The 21879-nt window shown below is 35.6% G+C and overlaps 2 protein-coding genes and 1 non-coding gene across 4 annotated transcripts; 2 read left to right on the plus strand and 1 right to left on the minus strand.

Moving 5' to 3' along the window:
- Positions 1-505: 505 nt before the first annotated feature.
- On the plus strand, positions 506-2624 carry LOC109135356 (GDSL esterase/lipase At3g27950). Of its 2 annotated transcripts, none has more exons than XM_019250377.3 (5): positions 506-872; positions 1073-1288; positions 1415-1584; positions 1890-2160; positions 2253-2624. In XM_019250377.3, exons 1-5 carry the CDS (start codon positions 614-616, stop codon positions 2495-2497), a joined length of 1161 nt encoding a protein of 386 aa, XP_019105922.2. In that variant the 5' UTR covers positions 506-613; the 3' UTR covers positions 2498-2624. The 2 variants fall into 2 exon arrangements, with proteins under 2 accessions (XP_019105922.2, XP_019105923.2); XM_019250378.2 differs by having other exon boundaries at positions 730-937.
- A 4911-nt stretch (positions 2625-7535) lies between these two features.
- LOC104897187 (GDSL esterase/lipase At3g27950) lies at positions 7536-10907 on the plus strand. The gene is given in 7 exon segments (XM_019250376.3): positions 7536-7818; positions 8084-8497; positions 8820-9029; positions 9134-9297; positions 10003-10273; positions 10570-10706; positions 10708-10907. Coding segments are annotated over 6 exon segments (1242 nt in total). The 5' UTR covers positions 7536-7818; positions 8084-8151; the 3' UTR covers positions 10822-10907.
- Positions 10908-11503: 596 nt separating this feature from the next.
- TRNAR-ACG (transfer RNA arginine (anticodon ACG)) lies at positions 11504-11576 on the minus strand. The gene has a single exon. It is a non-coding gene; the product is annotated as a tRNA-Arg (tRNA).
- Between the last annotated feature and the right edge of the window lie 10303 nt (positions 11577-21879).

The raw sequence follows: 21879 nt of genomic DNA on the forward strand, positions 1-21879 counted from the left end.
TTACCCCAAAACGGCAAAAGTTATCCTAAAAGTGTTAAAAGTTACCCTAAAGGGGTTAAAGTTACCCTTGTTTTCAGTTTCAGCTAAAGATAGTTTTCACGAGATCTCATTCCTATATATATATATATATATATATATATATATATATATATATATATATATATATATATATATATTATTATATATATATATATATATATATATATATCTCGTATAATAGAAGTAGCAGGTCATAGCCTAGTGGTGTTGGCATCACCTTCTCTGGGATCGAGTCTCATCCCTTGCAAGGAGAGATCTCCAATTTACCCCTACTTCAAGGGACTTCATCTTACCTTATTAAAAAAAAATACAAATATTTTATAATAGAGCGTCTGAAAAAGCTATAATCTTTTGACAATATGATTTGCCTTTGCTCTCCGGTTTATTATTACTTGTTGTCACATCCATGAAGAAAAAGCTTTGAACAACAATCAATTATTAGCTGTTTTATAATCCTAAATTCCTAATTAATAATTATGATTGAAAATCATGTATTATGTTGACTTTATTGACAGAAAAAGTTGTGAAACTGTTATAATGGAGTTTGAGTCTTAAGTACTTTTTTTATGTAACGATGAATAGGTGTAATTTTGTTACAAGAAGCTGCCTACTTATGTTGGCTTTAGGGGTTGTGTTAAATGGTGTATTAAAATTACTACAACCTCAAAGTAAAGAATGTCGAATTCCTGCAATTTACAACTTTGGTGACTCCAATTCTGATACTGGTTCAGACTCGGCTGCCTTTGGTCGTGCTCCTCACCCAAATGGAATTACATTTTTTGGTAAATCTGCTGGACGGATCTGTGATGGGCGGTTAATCGTTGATTTCATTGGTGCGTTTTCAACCAGAGACTTAAATTCCGGCCTTCATGTATGCAGTATATGTATACACCCGGGTGTATGATGGATTTTCTGTTATTTGAACTTTTCTTATTTTTCTTATGTGAAGTAATTGTAGCGGTGAATCAGATTATGTTAGTACTTATCTGAACTTATGCAATAAAGTTTGAATATTTGGTGCTGATCTTTACAGCTGAGAAACTAGGATTACCACTTGTGAGTTCATATTTGGATGCAATTGAGGCCAACTTTCAACATGGAGCAAATTTTGCTGCTTTTGGGGCTACAATCCAGCCAGTTGACAGCAATCTATATAGAAGCGGTGCTAATCCTTTTTCCCTTAACATACAGCTTTCGCAGTTTCATCAGTTAAAACAGCGGTCTCACGAGCTATATAATATTAAACAAGGTTGGCCTTCTTCTTTCTCATTGTAACAAGATCACAATTTTTAATCAGCTAAGCTTCATACCTGACCTTTCTAGTCGGTAATCTGTTCTATTACTTTCTTTTTGGTGTTTCTGTTGTGATTTTCAGCTAAAATCTTGAACACTAAAGCTCTGCCAAGGCCTGAAGACTTCTCAAAGGCTCTATACATGTTTGATATAGGTCAAAATGACATTGATCTTCTGTTGAAATCAATGACAGAAACACAAGCGCGTGAATCTCTTCCTGACTTAATCAATTACTTAGCTTTGGCCATCAAGGTAACTGCAACACAATCGGGGTTGTCCTAATTTATATCCGATGTATCTCCTTTTTATAGTTGCAATGTTTTTGGTCATTTTCGAGAAACTAAAGGATGTTTAGTGATATTCTGAGAAAGATAGGGAGAGTTCTTGGGAAGCTACTAGCGCAAAAATTAACAAATAAAGTGCCACTAACATGTGTATATCAGATATAAGTTAGGAATTTCTCCAGTCTGTACAATGATATTTTGATATTTCCCGTAATCATAGTTAGTAATGTGAAATTTTGCTTCTGATGCCGTCTTTTCTTCTGGTGCTTCCAGAATCTACACAAAGGAGGAGCTAGGAGATTTTGGATACACAATACAGGACCCTTTGGTTGCTTACCAATAAATGTGAATAGATATCCGTCAAACACCCAAAATTTTGATGAGCTTGGTTGTGTGATATCTTACAATGAATTCGCTCAAGAGTATAACCGGCAGCTTAAGGAGAAAGTGTCTGACCTACGCACTACATTACAAGATTCACTTATTGTATATGTAGATATGTACTCCGCCAAACACACTCTTATCATAGATGCGAAGCAAAATGGTACGGCTATTTTCATCTCACAACTCAATGTTTTGACATGACAGACAATTTGATAGTTGTATATCATGTTTGATCTATTGTGATCATGGCAGGTTTTGTGGATCCTTTAAATTACTGCTGCAAGGATTGTGCAGAATCTTATCTGCCTTACTGGAAAAGGCAAATTGGATATGAGACGGATATGGTTTTTGATGCTACTTCTTGTGATAATCCTTCGGAATACATTAGTTGGGATGGTGTGCATTACACTGAGGCTGCAAATGATTGGGTTGCTAGCCGGATTTTCAATGGAACATTCTCGGATCCCCTACTTTCCATTGCTGAATCCTGTATGTAAAATGTCTCAGTACATTTAACTTTTCAGATAGAACACTTCTCTTGGACATTTCTTACAGGTGCCGGTGAGGAGGTAGATGATGAATCAAATTAAAGCAAAATTATAAATTAGTTGGTTTTGAAGTCAATTTTTGAGTCAATGCTACAGAATTCTTGTGTTGAGTCTGTTGACAACTCCATTTAAACATGTATCACTTCTTACAGGGCAGGGAGTACCCTCGGTTTTAACAGGTTACAAGGCAGGGGCTTGTCATAGAACTGTTTTTTCTTCGGATTCCTGGTCCTCTATTGACGAGCGAAGATCGACGAGGGATGGAGTGGGAGGGGGTAGTGTCGTGGGGTGGTTGAGAGTTGGCGGGAGAAGAATGGGTGGTTGAGGGGGTGGTAGGCTGAGGAGAGAGAATGACGAAGGAACATGAGGTGGTTGGATGAGAGAGGGATGGGGATTAGAGTTTTAGAAAAGAGAGATGGAAGAGAGAAGGGAAATCAGAAATGGGAGATGGGTTTGAGTCTTTGAGAGATTGATAGTTAGATTTTGATCATTCTCAAATCAAGGGTTCTAATTCATGATCTATAATATTAATCTTTGGCCAATAGGAAAAGAGAATGATCTAACACATGGATTGATGACTTATCATATTATTGACAATCGTATATATTTATAATCTTACTAATTCTTATGTTGATTTAGTAATTTCTAACTTTAATAATTAGTCAATTATTTTATTAATTTGAAATTTTGGTTATTCTTATTGAAATTATTATGATTAATGTTTAAGTATTATTTAATTAGAGTTATAAATTGAGTTTTTAAGTTTTAATTAGACTCTTTATGGCATTACTTATACAACTATCAGTCTATTACTCAATTAAGTAAATAATTATATTTACTTAAGTAAACTTATATGTAGTGCTACATTGACATATATAGATTATCGACTTACAATGATACATTTATTGATCTCGTCCAATAACAACTTGTTTCAATCCAATTACATGTTTTTAGTTTCGAAATGCATTTTACATGAAGACTATTAGATAAAATATTGTATTGTTCTTGAATTAGCTTATAATCTATATTGATACATTCATTAATATTATCTAGTAGCGTACAACTTCTTTCATTTATCGTGGAACAAGTTAGTGAGTTACTGAGTTGGTATAATTCTAAGTGAGTAACTAACTAAATGCTAATTACATATGGTTGCTAACACGTTACTAACTAGTAAGTACCCGTTAACTTATTGACTTATGGTTGTTATGTTTACCATCACTTATATAAACTATTGTTATGTTTATTGTTATTATTGTACAACATTAACTCTCGTTATAATCACTTAGGCGGTTAAGCCTCATATGAACCGTTGTTATAAATATATGACTGTCATTTGTTATAATATCATAACATATCAAGAGTTGTGTACTAATTTATAATCAATATAGTATTACTTGTATTTTATTATATTAATACCAAAGTACTACTAAAATGATTAAACATATTGATAAAATAGTTTGTTTATAATTTATCATATATAGTCACAACATAATACATATATACCGTGTTACGTTTGTTTGTTGTTATTGCTATTGCTATTGCTATTATTAGCTTTGTTGCTACTATTACTATTAGTATTTATATTGTTATTATTGTTAGTATTTATGTTCTTATTTGTATTATTATTGCTATTGTTAGCATTGTTACTATTACTGTTAGTATTTGCATTAATAATAATAATAATAATAATAATAATAATAATAATAATAATAATAATTATTATTATTATTATTATTATTATTATTATTATTATTATTATTATTATTATTATTATCATCATCATCATTATCGCTTTATGTTTATTATTATTATTCTCGTTATCATCATAGCTATTTACAAACTTATATATCAATCATAATGCTTATAATAATAAATCATTTATATAAACCTTAGAATTGATCGGTTACTCGATATTATTGTCGTTGGTTATAATATATAATATTAGAACATATGAAAAGTCGTTCTATTCCTTTACTCATTACAGTGGTTATACGCAATTGATTAGTTGAAATAAGAGTTGACTAATGTAGTGTTTGGATAGAAGGAATTATTTTCAAATGAAGGAATTATTTTCAAATGACACATTTTAAATACTCACATTCAAATCCAAATCATATGTTTGGGAAAAACAAGAATTATGAATTCATCATTTCGATTCCTAAGCATATACTTTTTGGGATTGCGGCGCAAAGTAGAAGATTTGATCAAGGATCTTGACATGAGAAAGCTTGAGGAGAGAGAAAGCTTGACAGGAGAAAGCTTAAGGAGAGAGAAAGCCCAAGGAGAGATAGAGCACGAAGAGAGAGAATGAGCGATGTTTATTTGGGATTTCAAATGACAAGTTTTGATATTGGATTTCAAGTTCTCAAATATGGGCTTATGTTTTAAATATGTTGGAATTGGGTCAATTCCAATTTCAAATGTTGGGTTATCCAAACATGTTATTTGGCCAAATCCAACATTTCAAATGAAATGCTTAATCTCTATTACATAAGGGAAGGGGGGACTTATGGTGTCCTCTTTTGAACTGACTATTTTGCCCCTCTTTCCCTTACTAAATTACAAAAATAATATCAATACCAAAATGGGGATTCAAACAAAGCTACCGGAAATTAAATTTCAACATCACTGCCAAATCACTTATGTTAGGAAACTTTAAAAATCCCTTTCTTAATCACATTCAAGAAATCCCGCAATTCACTTAACTTTGCAAAAAAAAAAACTAAAAATTAACTTACAAACCAAAACTAATATAGTAGGGCGTAAATACATAAAAAAAATATTCACAAAATTCACTTACAAATGATTGTTCTCAAGAACTCACAAATTTCACTTACAAATTATTCTTTACCTATACACGCTATGCATAAAAATCTGTAAAAAACATAAAATTTCGACGGGGATATCACACATTTGTCCATCGGCGAATTGCAAACTTCCCAAAAGTTACATAATTCTTTTAATCTTCCAAGTTATTTCAAATTAGTTGAAAAAACAATAGAAATTGGTATGTAGCGACTAACAGAAAAAAGGGAGATGATAGCAATCAGTTAAAAAGGACTTAAAATTAACCCTTTATTTTCACATGAAATGAGAGAACAAGATAAAAGTAACAAATTTAGTTTTTTTTTTTAAAAAAATTCCAATATTAAAAATTTTGCTCATAACTTTTGCAAAAAATCCATTTTCACAAATAAATTTTGAAAAAAAAACAAAAATCAAAGTTTTCGCGAACAATTTTTGCAAAAATCAATTTTCAAAAAAAAAATTAAATTAATTTGCTAAAACCATTTTCAGAAAAAAATTACATTATTTTGCGAAAACAAATTTTAAAATTAAGCACCAAGACAACTGTAAAATTTTGAAATGGAAAAAAAGGGCTTTTTTTACAATTTAAATTTAATTCATTTTCATGTTAAATCAGAAAATAAGATAAAAGAAACGATTTTTGTTTTTTTTTAAAAAAATTCCAATATCAAATTGTGTATGAAAATTTAGAATTTTATCTCAAATATAATTTTAAATATGAGACTGGTGAAAATTTTAAATACAAGTTATTTGTGATATCATAATTTAGATGTTAGGCAAGAGGAAAAAAAAAACTGAAATTGATTCATACTTTTCGGATTAAATTTTGGGATGATAGATAATCGACCCAAGAAAAAACTGAAGTTAGTTGATTTAAGAAATTACCTTTCTTTGTTAGAAAATCGACCCAAGAAAAAACTGAAGTTGGTTTGCTTCCTTCAAAAGTGGTTGATACGACTGATGGATTTTTGATGAATTAGATCTACTACTTTGATACTTGAAAAGGCTGATTTTCTTATTGTATAGTGTATAGTTTGATGAACTAGGTTCCTTGAAAATATGGTTTGTAGATTTGTAGTGAGAGGAGAGAGAAAGTGAATAGCAAAAGTAGTGGAATTATACCGATGTTGCCAAGTAGTGGAAAAGGTAGTGAAATATTTTTTGTTAAAATTCTAGAAGAATGTGCCTACAGGCTACAACACGTCACTCAAAATTTTGGGTTTCAAATACAAGTGTGGATCAAAGTATAAATTAGCCAAATTATAATATGGGTTTCAAATACAAGTGTAGATCAAAGTATAAATTAGCCAAATTATAATATTGTTGCATTGGAAATTTAATGTAACAGATAATATGGACTCAATTTTTTTTTGTTCAATAGAGATAAGTTTAACTAAGGGAGTAATACTGTAATGCTACTTAAATGCAAAGAGTTAATGATTGCAAAAGAAAGAACATAATGTAGAAGGAGTACTATTTGATTGTATTTCAAAGAATCTTATTCACAAAATGGAGGTGAACTTAAAATACTAACTTGCATTTTCTTTTTGTTTACTACTTAGTAATAATTAGGCATAAAAATGTCATCGCACGCATCGCGTGCATAAAAAGCTAGTACCAAAAAAGCCATAAGAGAATACACTAAACATCATGATAAATAATATAGTGTTTTTTTAGTTTTTTTTGTTATCATCCATATATTTGTCGCACACTTACATATGTATATATATGTCGATCTTAGTGCTTTTAATAATATGATTCATTTACAAAATCCATTGCAAAATCAAAATGATCCGACAAGGAGTCAACCGAAGTTGAATTAACGTTCAATAGCAAATGGACCCGATGCTTCACAATGATCAAACTAAGGTCATTAGTGATTCAACCTTGTACACTTCACTCTACCCAAGCATACATGAAACCCAAATATGACTTGCGCAAACCCGGTTAAAAATTATCCACAAGCGATCATACTCGATAATGGATCGACTTGTAAATGGAACGTTCAGACCTGTTCGACACCCATCAATCCCATGATTCAAATGTGATCGACCCAGTTGAACAAAAACCTAACCAATCACGACCTGAGACATTCACTGACAGAATTCTGACGTGTTCGAGCCTGACTTGGTTCGCCCTGAGTATATCCAGAAACTGTTTGAAAACCTATTTTGAAACCACTAGAGATCGGGTCGGCATTTGACTCTAGTAATCACTAACCAGCAAATTTCCCTTCGACTATGTCAAATTGTCAATGACTCAATGTAGAACTCCCTCCTAAATCCTGATGTTAACATATTAGCGACCAAATTGACTTCTTGCCAACTTTTTTCCATCATCTATCTTAGATCCCATCTGTAAAACCGTTGATGACAATATGTAGATCACATTTATCATCTAACTCAACAACATGATCCTCAATCTCTTTGAGTTTGGGTATAACCGTAGATGGCAATAAGGTATGATGTTGTTCCCAGAAACCATTTTTACTTATTCGTTCACTAATTTGGGCTTCAATTTTTTAGCTTTTGTTCATTGGGTATAATAACTGAAAGGGGTATAGCTGGATATTGGTTATTCTGCTTTTTGAGTAGTATTTGCTGAGAAAATCTGATCTCTGTTAATGTTTTATTAGAGTTTTATCTTGAGCATTACATGTTTGATGAAATGCCTGAAAGAGAAAGTAGTTTGATGTGCTGAAAAGTTTTAGCTGTTCTGGTGTAGGAGCTACGAGAGATGAAGAGAACTGCTTTTCGTTATATTGAGTGTTACCTGTTTGGTGAAATGCCTGAATGAAAAAAGATTTTGATATGATGATGAGTTGGTGGAATTCACTTAGTATCAGTAGGGTTTTTAAGGTTGTTATGGGACTAAAATACCGGCTTCAGGTAGTGGCAGTTGGGTTTGTTCTAATTACTGGGTTTATATTGTATTTATCTCTTGGACCACCAAGCAAACGGCTGATTGAATCATCAGAAGAATGTCAAATTCCTGCCGTTTACAATTTTGGTGACTCTAATTCAGATACTGGGTGTGTCTCGGCTGCATTTGGACGTGTTCCATATCCAAATGGTATCTCATTTTTTGGTAAACCTTCTGGGAGGTATTGTGATGGGCGCTTAATTATTGATTTTATTGGTGAGTTGGTTCTGAACTCATTTTGATGTTAAAATGTACATGTTTTTTCTCCAATCATGAAGTTTCTGGGCTAATCGTCTTTACCTTTTTATAGGCTTTAATATTACCGTCTCCTTATTGACGTGATGATCTTAATCGGTCTTGATATCAAACGATGATTATAATGTGATTTCTCAAAAAAAGTACAGAATTACCTTTGACGATTGTAATATTGAAGTAGCCGACTGAAATTTGGTGCCAATTCTGTCACATGAGAAGGAAACTATAAACATTTGACTGTCTATATGAATCCACTCCTTATGTTGCCTTGTAATCCTTGCAGTTGAGAAGTTGGGAGTTCCGTATCTGAGTGCATACTTGGATGCTCTTCAAGCAAACTTTCAGCATGGAGCAGATTTTGCTGCTAGTGGGACTACTATTCAGCATGTTGACGGGAAGTTGTATGGAAGTGGTCTTAATCCTCTTTCGCTTGATGTTCAGCTTTTGCAGTTTGAAGAGTTAAAAGAGCGAACTAGCGAGCTATATGAACAAGGTCTTATTGGGTTGCATGAAAAAGAATGTTTTCTAGTTCAAAGAAAAGTTATTGAAGCTTTACATTTCTAATTGTGCTTCAGCTTTCTGGCTTCTGATTCCCAGATAATCCAAAAGGTCGCTTGCCAAGTCCTGAAGATTTCTCAAACGCATTATATGCATTCGATATTGGGCAAAATGACATTCATCATGCATTATCAACGATGACAGAGGACGAAGCCTGTAAATCTATTCCTGTGCTCATAACTCAGTTTGCATCGGCAATAAAGGTTACTGCAAGATAGATAAGTGTAATTTCATTAATTGTTTATAGAAATGTGGGCTTAAAGGTCATATAAAACAAATCCCAAACTTTAGCTGCATATTTAGCTCTGATAATGATAGCTCTCTTGATTCTTTCTTGGAATTGGAATTTTACCTGTGCCTGTGTAGTGGTACTATACCAGGTAGACCTGTCGGAGTCTTGCAATAATATGTCAATTAAACATCTCATATGATATCTTTTTCTGTGCTTCACTTCAAGAACTATACGAGTCTATGTAGACTAGTTAATGGTGGAGAACCCATTTCGTGGATTATAACAACTTGGAGGTCTTGGTTTTTTTTTCCAGTTCAAGCATTCTCAGAAAGAATATTTTCCCCTCCTTTTTTCTGCTACTCCAACTGTGTCCCTCACAAATTCAACCCTTTCGACTCTCAGTCTCTGATGACTGTCTAGGGATATTTGAGCTAAGGTTGAAGTTTCTGGAGTTTGGTTTCGTTATGTATTTCTTGTTTTGGTTGTATTTTACAGTTTGAAATTCTTACACTTCTAACGAACTGTTGTCATGAATTCATAATTACTTTGTTATGGTCCAAAAGCATGACCTTGTTGAGCTGGAATTCTTTTGCTGCTTTACTGGCCTCAACAGCGGGCATACTTTGACTCTTACAGTACTGATGTGGAACTTACTCATGCTTCCGCATTCCGTCAGAAACTTTATGACCAAGGAGCAAGGACGTTCTGGATACATAACACCGGTCCTATTGGTTGCTTGCCATATTTGCTAGCGAAACATCCTCCGAAGCCTGAAAATGTTGACGAAGCTGGTTGTGTGAAGTCTTATAATGAGGTGGCGAAAGAGTTCAACAGGCAGCTCAAAGATAGAATTTCTGAACTACGGACTCAACTCCATGATTCCCTTCTTGTTTATGTTGACATTTACTCACTTAAATTCTCCCTTATCAGTGAATCAGAAAAATATGGTGAGACTCATATCAAGCATACCTTGTTTTCTCATGAGAAACTTCCGGTTAATAGAAGTACTTTACAAATTTTGCATATCACAGCCCCACTAAACCCGAAATGCCTGCAAATTTATCCAAAATATCTGGAACATCCCCTTATAAAAGCCCTAGATCCCCAAAACAACCCCGTATGCATTTTAAGCATGCCATCATTTCACATGCGACAATACTCTTGATTCTATAGAACGTATAACAAGTCATGGTCATCTTGTCAAATTATTAGCTAATATCATGTGGATTGGTGGTGATTGCAGGATTTATCAATCCGCTTGGTTACTGCTGCAAGCACGCTGGTAATCCTCGCTTGCATTGTTGGAACAAAGAAACAGTGAATGGGACTGCAGTTTATGCAGCTCCTTGTGAGAATCCATCCAAATATATAAGTTGGGACCAGCATACATTACACTGAGGCTGCCAATCGATGGGTTGCAAACCGGATTTTCGATGGATCTTATAGTGATCCTCCTACATCCCTCACTAGATTATGTACAAAGTCTTCTCTTTAAATTTTATAATTGGCAATCGATTTGAAAGCATCATTGCGATTAAACATGAAATCTTTTTATCCCAAAGGCTCTCCTTTTTGCTTCCATTTATAACTCCAACGCCGAGTTGTCTTCATGCATAGAGATGTGCTTACTAAGTCAGTAAGTCCACATATATTCTTATCTATCTTGTTCCTTTTGCTAATAATGTGATTTTCATATTTTATTAGAAAGAGAATTGCATATACAATTCAAATTAGTTCAATTCCGATAGTTTAGCTAAATTCGGGTGAAGAGAATGCAACCTTAGATTTCACTTGTGGTAATCAATGCATTCACCTTTGGTGAGAAAGAACGCGAGGAGTATAGTCGTATAGAGTGAAAGAGTTGAGGATGGAGGACAAGCATTTATCGATGATGCTCCACCCATTCACCGATTGATGCATCTTCATCTTATAGCTTTAGCACAGTATGGTTATTGTATCTATTGCCTGAAATTTGTCCGAGCTGGGTTTTTATTACTCTTTCACTCAATGTGTGTAGCATTTTGGGATTGAAATGTCTTCTTGGTCGAAACCTTGTAAGCTGCATGAGCTCGTATTTCAACCAATCCTTCCAAGTTCCAACTCAATGCTAACATATGATCCCAGCAGTGAAGGGAGCCAAAAAAAAAAGGAGCACGTTCATATGAGAAAAAATATACCGACTCCGCTGGGGATCGAACCCAGAATCTCTGGTTCCGTAGACCAGCGCCTTATCCATTGGGCCACGGAGTCATATTTACTGTTGTTTGATTATTACTTCTTGTAAAATGTATATATTTCTCATCTCATTTGTACTTTTTACTACTGTATTTAGAACACTTTAATCCTTTATATTTGGGATAAAATAAGGCAGAAGAAAATTGATGGGAAAAGACACTATAGTTTCAAATTCACCTAATATGACACATTGATGCAATTTTTTTTTTTTTTTTGCTTTCTACAAACTAGTTTTTAGCTCCTACTCAATGTACAATTGAAAAGATTGTAGATGAAATATAGAATTAACTTTTTTTTTTTGAGGGGAAATATAGAATTAACTTTAATTGCAAAATGAGTCGTCTTAGACCAGTCGAGTAAGAAAACCTAAAGGAATGAAACTACCATCTCTTTTAAAAAAATGCTATATTAATAAAATTTTGAGATTAAGTATGATAAATGAAATCATTAGTTTAGGTAATGTCATAATTAGGGATGATAATGAGCCTAATCAAATTGTGAACAGTCGAGTTCAGCTCAGTCAAAGTTTGGTTCATTGTGGCTGGACTCGAATTTAAGTTCGGCTCAAAACCTTAATGAGCAGAATTGAGTTATGACAAGTTCGTGCCTAAAAGTTGTGAACGTGCTCGATTACTTTTTTTGTAAATGAAGATAATGTATTATGTATGTATACATAAATATACTTATTCTAGATATAACACAATAATGAGTTAATAGCTTTATTGTTAAGGAATAAACTAAAAAAAAAAATCAACAAAAATAATATAAAGAAGACGAGTACACTAAAAATAATAGTAGGTCAAACTTGTTCGTGTACAATTTGATGACGGCTCGGTCAACGTTGGGTCAAAGCTCTGCTCAGCCACAACTTGGTTCGTCAAGTTTTGAGTTCGGCTCAAGTTCGAATAAAATTAAATGAATACAAGCCAAACTAACAAGAGTTCAGGCTCGGCTCGACCGATAAAACACCCCTGGTCATAAACTCCTCAAACCAAGTGAGCTGGATGCCATATGACGAGAATTTTATGAAACACAAACGTCTTTCTGAAATACCACTGTCTGCATTCTTTTTCTATCGCAAGTTGCAACAATGGGTTTGAGCAAAGTTTTAAGGAAGTAAAAAAGGTGGGATAGTTGAGCAAGAACGTATCTCTTTAATTAATTAAAGTAGGAGAGAGACATAAATCCTTAATATAGTAAAAACAATTTTATGAGACAGATTGAGTAATTAATGATGGTTTTAGTAAGATAAAGTAAGAGTAAATTGTCTTATTTTTTTTACCAAAACTGATTTTTTTTTTTTGACAGGAAAAAAAATAATTTCATTCATAAGGGATAGCCAAACGGCACTTACAATCAATTCTTGAAAAATCAAAAATTCCAACATAGGTATATAACACCTTAGAACTAGATACATCGCAGATTTGATAAAAAATAGCCTTAATAAAAACTTCATCTGGAGTAATACAATATGTGAGTTCGCCCTGATTCGGCTTAACTTCCGCTGATGCATAGTTGTTTTGGTGAAAATACTTCCGTGGTCTTCTAGATCCTTACAGAGAATAATAATTGTTTGATCTTCCTTCTTCATTAGACGAACAAAAAAAGAAATGGAACATCCTAAAATAAATATCATCTTAATGATGGGATATACTTATTGGAAGCAATTAAAAAGGTTTTTGGGGCTTACCACCGGTACGAACACCAGTGGAAGCCCCTACAAAGATTCACAATTGAGACCAAGAAGAAAAAACAAAGAGAAAGAAGAAAGAATGAAGGGAAAACCTTCAAAAAAAGAAGAAAACCTAGCGACGGAGGCTAGGAAAAAACCCTCCCAAGGAAAAACCCTTGAGAGAAAAAATCCTCTCAAGGAGAAACCCTAGAGGGAACTCCGTACGTTTTAAAACTGAAATTATTTCAATAGATATGAAAGTATCAAAGTGGTAATTATTGGCTTGTTACAATAGAAAAAAAATTCAGGCTGTATAAATCTTAAAGCTCAAATAAGTATATCTCAGAAAAGATAGTATCATGATTAACTACATGATACTGTACAAGTGTGAGAAATAATTGTGTTAGCCTGTTGTAGGTTAACCTGACATTCAATATTTATGATGTTTACAATACAGACCTATGACTAGTAAAGTACCATTCTACCCTTTACAATATAATATTATCCCTGTACATATAATATTATCCAATACACCCCCTCAATCTTTACGGGGTGAAATGACGGATAGATTTGTACGATGTTTAGTAAACAAGTCAGTAGATAGGACCTTAGTAAAAATGTCTGCAACCTGAGACTGAATAGGAACATGTCGAACAATAAGTCCTCCCTTGGCAACCATTTCGCGAACAAAATGGTAATCGACGTCAATATGTTTGCTACGATCATGATGAACCGGGTTAGCAGTGAGATAAGTAGTAGAGACATTGTCACAATAGACAATGACAGGACGACGAAGAAAATGGCCAATGTCAGCCAAATAGTTTCTGCAGCTGTGTAGGCAACTGCCCTGCATTCAGCTTCAGTGGAGGATTTGGAGACAGTAGGTTGCTTTTTCGAATGCCTGGAAATTAACTTCTTCCCAAGAAAAACAGCATAACCAGTAGTAGAACGCCTTGTGTCAGGACATCTTGCCCAATCTGCATCAGAATAGGCAATAACAATAGTAGGAGAGCTACTACTGTATAAATAAAGCCCATAATCCAAAGTGCCCTGCAGATATCTGAAATTTTTTTTTCACAGCATGAAGGTGAGTAGTACGAGGAGCATGCATAAACTGAGACACCATATTAACAGCATAAACAATATAAGGACGAGTCATAGTTAAATACTGCAATGCACCGACCATACTACGATAATCTGTGGGATCAACAAGAAGTTCTCCATCAAGCAGAGACAATGTTACTCTAGAGACAACAGGAGTGGTAACTGGTTTAACAGTATGAAGATGGAATTTACGAAGTAAATCAGAAACATACTTATGTTGAGATAAAAATAAACCAGAAGGAGTACGCACAACCTGCACACCTAAAAAATAATGAAGATCCCCTAAATCTTTCATAGCAAATTGAGAAGAAAGAACATATATGAATTTGGCAACAAGAGGAGGACTACTACCAATAAGGACAATGTCATCAACATATAATAGAAGAATAATGAGATGACCACTAAACCGAGAGAACCAAGCTCGAGGAGCTTGTTTCAAACCATAAATGGACTTACGAAGATGACAAATATGAGTAGTTTTAGATGGATGTATAAAACCCGGAAGTTGACGCATATAAACCTCTTCATTAAGAAAACCATGAAGAAACGCATTTTTAACATCTATAGTTGTGAGGTACCAACTCCCATGTGTCATTAGTAATCAAAGCATTATATTCATCTAACATAGCTTGACGCCAACGTGAGTCTTTAGAAGCTTGTTTAAAATTAGTAGGTTCAGAGACTACAATTTCAGTGTTTAAGTTCATTAAGACACGAGGCTTAGACACACCATCTTTAAGACGGGTAACCATGGGATGTTTATTTGCAACAATGGTAGACGGATGAGGGCGGGAGACTCGAGGAGAGGCTCACGGACAGCAACTGATTTGGCCGGGCCAGCGTGCGCTGTGGAGTGAGCAGCGTCGCTAGGCGGAGAGGCGAAGAGACTAGACGCTGGTGATCCAGCGGGCGTGACTGGCGAGCGGGCTGGGAGAGGGACTGTGCCAGCTGCCGAGGGGGAGCCAGCTGGCCCAGCAGAGCTTGGCGGGAGGACGTCCCGGCTTCAAGCGAGTGTTGAGATGGCAGCACGCCCATCAGACGAGACACAAGGGAGGGGGGACGGGCCAGCTGACGCAATCACACTAGGAGAGGAGGTATGGGACTCGGAAGTCACACGAGCTACATTGGTGGGGGACTAGTCATGAGTCAGGACCATGGGAGAGGTGTAAGGCACATAAGATGCGTGACCAAGAAACTGACGGTACGGAAATTTATGTTCATGAAAAAGAACATGACGACTAGTGTAGACTTTCTTGGTAGTAGGATCAAAACACCGACACCCTTTATATTCTAATGCATATCCAATAAAAAACACAAGTTTTAGATTTAGGTTGCAGTTTGTGATATTTAGAGTTCAGAAACAAAGGAAAGCATTCGCATCCAAATGTTTTCAAAAAATTGATAGGAAGGGGGACGATGAAATAATTTTTCAAAAGGAGAAACACCCCTCTAAAACCAAGCTGGGTAATCGATTGATAGTGTAAGTGGTAGTATATGATGTATCAACCCAAAATTTCGCAGGAAAGTCAGAATGAATAATCATAGTACGAGCCATTTCAATGATATGACGATGTTTGCGTTCGGCAACACCGTTCTGAGCGACAGTATGGGGACAAGATTTTTGAAAAATAATATCATTGTCAGAAAAATGTTGAAGAAGAGGAGAATTGTCAAATTCTCTTCCTCCATCACTTTGAAATATTTTAATTTTGCAATTAAAAAGATTTTCAACCATCTTTTGAAACATAAGGAATTTAGAATAAGCTTCCGATTTTCGACGTAAAGGATAAATTCAGGAATAACGCGAAAAATCATCAACAAACACAACATAATAACGAAATAATTGATTTGACAAAACAGGAGATTGCCAAAGATCACTATGAATCCGGATACCAGACCGAGTCATTAGCTTCACAACCAAAAGACAGTGCAGCTAAGGCTCGAGTGACACTTTCAGAGGAGGAGGGAACAAAGCTGGAATTGAAACATTGAGGACAATAGGCAGCTTGGTGACCTGGAAACCAACATAAACCACATGTATCGGAAGTAGGGGTAGAGGTAACATTGTTACTACTTGATGAATTACTCCCTGCAGACGACAAATTATTAGTAATATAATCTAGCAAGACATACTATAGGATGACAAGTTAGAATATTTACTCATACCATTTGAGCGTCCCCGATTACCATTGTTGTTTCTAGAGCCACGAGAATTATTATTTCCTCCATTGCCACCATTATTGCCACGACCATTCTGATTGTTGTTACCCCCACGATTATTATTACCACATCTGTTTCTGTTATTCCTTTCCCGATTTCTCCCTCCAGAACTAGACTGGGAGGAGGAACTTGATCCATTAAGACGTCGGGGCGGCAGAGGAGGATGCCGGCAGGGCCTGTGTGAAGGCAGCGGCGGCAGCGGAAGTCGTGGATGAGTAATCCATGGCCAGGAAAAGAAAACTGACGTAAAAGAAATTGGGAAGAAAAAAAAAATATTTCTTGTACGGAAAAAAATTTTTGGAAAAGAAAAAAAATTATTTTAGGAAATCCTTGGCTGTGATACCATGTACAAGTGTGTGAAATAATTGTGTTAACATGTTGTAGGTTAACCTGACATTCAATATTTATAATGTTTACAATACAGACCTATGACTAGTAAAGTACCATTCTACCCTTTACAGTATAATATTATCCCTTCACATATAATATTATCCGATAGATACTTCCTTTAGAAAATATAATACTTTTTCCATCTTTATTTATTTTCGTTAATTTTATAAATTTCTGTTTATATGTCTCAGATTAATTGCAATTTAATCTGTTATTGAAATCGTGAATTCTCCTTTTCAATCACACGGGCACGTAAAGATGTAGTGGAGAAAAAAAATGATGAGAGAGAAAGTCCCAGAGAGAGAAACTCTAGACCCAATAGCAAACCCAGCTAAATTGCACTATTCTACAAACCCTAGTTTTTTCCCCAATTCAATTTCCCCTTCTACGAAATGGATCCCAGCTCAATCCCCCCTCTTTTCTAAACAAATTTCCTCCCTTATCTTTATTACTCTGTTATCTCTTGTTTTTAGCCCATTATTACACCTAATTGTAAGGGTTGGTAAAGTTTCCCCAATTCAATTAAAAGGCTATTCCTATAGCTACGAATTAGTGAAATCATTTCAAAGTTTCTACTTTTTGTCAAGTTATACAAATTCTTCTGGGATTCAGCCGGATTTTGTCTTTCTAACTTCCCAAAGTAATTTCTTTTGGATTAAAGGTTTCGTGTTTCCTCCTAAAAAGTACAAGCCAGCTGGGTTTTCTAGGGTTTCTCTGCTAATCGCATTAATGGTGAGTGAGAGTGTTCTTAGTGAAGTGAATGTGTTGTGTCAGGCTAGAGTGTTTGTTAGCTTGGTGTCTGAGCCTTCGCCGGATTTTCGAAGAAAGGAGCTGTCTTTTTTTACCCACTTTGGTGGGTTTTTCCTGTATTTCCGTGACGAAGCATTTAATGCGATGGTATTAGTCGATTCAGTAGCAAGAAGTAGGGGATTTCCCCTTATCTCTCAGTGGAATGTCAAACATCCCTATAAAAGGGATACTCAGGTGATAAATTTTCATAACCAAACTCATTCCAAGTCTTATTTATTCCCTTGTTTGCTAGTTCATAAACTCTCTTCCAGTTTATTTGTCTTTAAGATGGTAAATCCAAAATGCTTCAAAAATGCTCTATTATCTAAACCTAACCTTAATGGTGAAGAGGGACCTGCTGTACCTCCCTATGAAACTGTTGAGGCTAGGTCTATTCTTGTAAATGATCCCCCCCACCCCCCATCTTTTCCTGATGCTATTATTCTTGATACCCTCCCCCAAGTTCAAAAAGATATTATTGAACTATCTAAGTCTTGTTTGCTGGGTAAGATGTTGTCTGCTCCTTTGGACTTGCGTACTGTTATTGCAAGGACAAAGGCTGACTGGAAAATGGTAAAAGGGGATGTGGATTATCTAGAAATGGGTAATGGCTGGATTTTGTTGAGGTTTGCAAATCCTCAGGATCTTGAGTTAGTTTGGAGTGAAAGACCGTGGCATATTCAAGGGGATCTCTTTGTTCTATCCCCCTGGAAAGCCTCATTTGATCCTTACATGGAGGAAATCAAATGGGTTGACCTCTGGGTTAGAATTCCTAGACTCCCTACTGAGTTGCTGAATTTTGAATCTATTGCTAACTTGCTAGCCTCTAATGATATTGGAGCCCTTGTCAAACTGGACCAGAGGTCCCTTCTTCGTAATAAAATCCGGTTTGCAAGGGCTTGTGTTAGAGTTGATATTCAAGGTCCTTTGCTCGAATTTGCTGAAGTTAGTAGGAAAGGTGATTTAATTCATGGTTATGTCATTTGGTACGAGGATTTTTCCTCTGGCTGCTCTTTTTGTGGTGAAGCTAGTCATACTATTGATGCTTGTCCCTTGCTAAACTCTCCTAAGAAAGAACTCACTATCCAACTATTAAAGAATCCTAAACAGAAATCCTTATATGATGCTCTTGCTAAGGCTGCTGGGCAAGCTAGCCATGTACCCACAGCTGAGCCAGCACATGTGGTACATGTGAAGCCTAAGCACCTTAGCAAAGCCCATGAAGCTAAATCCTCTCCTAAAAAGATATCTTCTAAGTCTACTGCTCCTGGTTTGCTTCCTACTCCTCCCTCTAAGGGAATTGTTATTAAAGATGCTGCTAATATCTCTCATGTTCAGAAAGCTCCTGCTGCTGTCTCAGGTAAGGGTAAAGGAAAAATGGTTGCTGCCCAAGTTTTTTGTTCCGATGAATCCTCTGGTGATGAGGCTGATTTTCTTATGCCTCTAGTCTCTCCTCCTGCTGGTAATGGGCTGGGGAAGATTGTAGGAGCCACTGATTGTGCTCCTCCCATCCTCCCTTCTGCCCCCTTGAAAGTCTTCTGTGTCTCAGACCTGCTTGATGAGAACCAATACCTTGCACTGGACTCTTCTGAGAATGTTAATGATGCTGGTCTCTTTTCTCATACTGCCGGTGATAACACATTCTGCCTTGAAGATCAGGATGATTGCCTCCACAATGAGTTTAATTCTCTTACTGAGAATTCCTTTCACTCCATGCATTCTGATAATTCCATTATCCAGCAAATTGGGAGGATGGGTGTTGATGCAAACAACCCAGTGGAGCTCTCTTCCCAGTCTGGGCCAGCCAAAAGGAGGATAGAAGACAAGGAGGATGAAGATGATGCTTCATCTGCCCTGAAGAGGAAAAGGAACTAATTCAGAATCTGCTTTGAGTATGGTAGTTTTTACCACCTTTTGTGATTATAAATAATGTCGATTGCATGTTGGAATGTTCGTGGTTGTGCCAGAAAAAATGCTTTGACAGAAGCCAGGGATTTTTGTCTCTCTAACAATGTTAAAATTTTCATGCTTTGTGAAGTGAAATCACAATCTCCCCCCTCCCAGGCTATTATTAGACAATGTGGCTTTAATGATTTTGATGTAATTCCAACTATTGGATATTCTGGTGGTCTTTGGATAATGTGGAAATCTTGTAATACTCATCATTTTGATCTATCAATCCTGCTCAAAGCGAGCCGTTTTATTTCTTGTCTAATTCATTTAGTTAGTCTTAATATCAGTTTTGTTATTATTTTTATTTATGCTCCAGCTCAAAATCAATTCAAGGCAGAGTTCTGGGATGAACTTATAAATTATACATTATCTCTCTCTCTTCCTTATATAATTATTGGTGACTTTAATGAAATCTCAAACCCAAATGATAAAATGGGGGGTGCGCCTGTCTCAGCAGTCAGATTTCTTACAATGTCCAACATTTTTTCTCATCTTCCTTGTACTGAAATTCCTTTCACTGGGCAACAGTTTACTTGGCGAAAAAAAAAATCGGGTAATGGTAATATTCATGAACGTTTAGATAGAGGAGTAGCTAGTATTTCGTGGTTAGCTCTTTTTCCCCAAGCAAAAATTTTTCATCATGTTTTTACTTCCTCCGACCATTGTCAAATTTCTTTAAGTTATCTCCCTAATCAGACTTCTAAAGCCCCCCCCCCCTTTCGCTTTGAAAAAATGTGGTGCCTTAGAAAAGACTATGATACTCTTGTCAAGAAAACTTGGTGTACCCAATTTGTTGGTTCGCACATGTTTCGGTTGGTTAAAAAATGCAAGCTTTTGAAGGCAAAATCAAAAAATTGGAACAAATTCCAATTTGGTAACATTTTTCGTCAACTAAGAAATGTAGATGTCCAACTATCCTCAATTCAGGAAAGTCTGCTTATTCTCCCTGATGATCCGGCTCTTCAAGCTAAACAAGAAATTTTTCTTCGCAAACGTTCAGATCTTCTTTCTTTTAGTAATGAATATTGGAAGCAAAAAAGTAAGACAAACTACCTCCTGCTAGGTGATACCAACTCTTCTTATTATCACTCGCATGCCTCAATCAGACGTAATAAAAATCAAATTAAGGGACTAACTGATTCCACTGGTACTTTAGTGAGTAATCCCCTTCTCATTGCTCAGGAACTTACTAATGCCTTCTATTCTCGATTCTCTTCGGATGGTTCTATCTCTTTTGATCAAAATCTTGACTTTTCTCTTCTTGAATGTATTGTTTCTGATGAAAATAATTGTTTCTTGACCTCCTGGGTCACTGGTGAAGAGATAAAAAATGCAACTTTTGATTTAGCCCCAGACAAATCTCCGGGCCCTGACGGGTTTCCCCCGTTCTTTTTTCAAAAGTTCTGGACTCTTGTTGGCAATAGTGTTATTCGGGCAGTTCAAGCTTTTTTTTCATTCTGGGATTATTCTGAAGGAAATTAATCATACTTTCTTGGCCCTTATTCCAAAAGTTGACAACCCTTCGTCAGCAAATCATTTTCGCCCAATTAGTATTTGTTCAACTATTTATAAGATCATCTCCAAAATTCTCACTAATAGACTTAAAGAGGTTATGGGGAAGATCATCCATCCCCTTCAAGGGGCTTTTGTCCCGGATCGCCTTATTCAAGACAACATATTGATTGCTCATGAAATTTTCCAATCTTTCAAAACTAAATCAGGTAGCATTGGTTGGATCGCTATCAAGTTAGACATGGAAAAAGCTTATGATCGATTGGAGTGGAGTTATATTTTTATGACTCTAGAAAAACTGGGTTTCTGCACTCAGTGGATTAAGTGGATCAAAGCTTGTATTTCTACTGCGTCTTTTTCTGTGTTAGTCAATGGCATTCCAGGTGACAGATTCTTCCCTTCAAGGGGAATAAGACAAGGCGATCCTCTTTCTCCTTATCTGTTTATCCTATGTGCTGAATTACTTGCTAGACTGCTCTCTTCTGCTGCTTCCGGCCCAGCTAAGCCCATTGGTGTTCCTATTGGTAAAACAGGAATGCGCGTCCCTTTCCTCACTTTTGCAGATGATACTATGATTTTTGCCCAAGCTACTAATTACAGTTGTCTGATCATTCGTCAAATTTTAGATAAATACTGCTCCATGTCAGGGCAACTAGTTAATTATCATAAATCATCTTT

This window comes from Beta vulgaris, chromosome 6 (assembly GCF_026745355.1).
Source record: "Beta vulgaris subsp. vulgaris cultivar EL10 chromosome 6, EL10.2, whole genome shotgun sequence".
Classification (NCBI taxonomy): Eukaryota; Viridiplantae; Streptophyta; class Magnoliopsida; order Caryophyllales; family Amaranthaceae; genus Beta; species Beta vulgaris.

Excerpts from the sequence above, each read along its gene's own strand:
- LOC109135356 (XM_019250377.3), top strand. The coding sequence starts at position 614 with ATGAATAGGTGTAATTTTGTTACAAGAAGCTGCCTACTTATGTTGGCT. Across the intron at positions 873-1,072 it reads GTTAATCGTTGATTTCATTG|CTGAGAAACTAGGATTACCA; the intron begins GTGCGTTTTCAA and ends TGATCTTTACAG. Across the intron at positions 1,289-1,414 it reads GCTATATAATATTAAACAAG|CTAAAATCTTGAACACTAAA; the intron begins GTTGGCCTTCTT and ends TGTGATTTTCAG.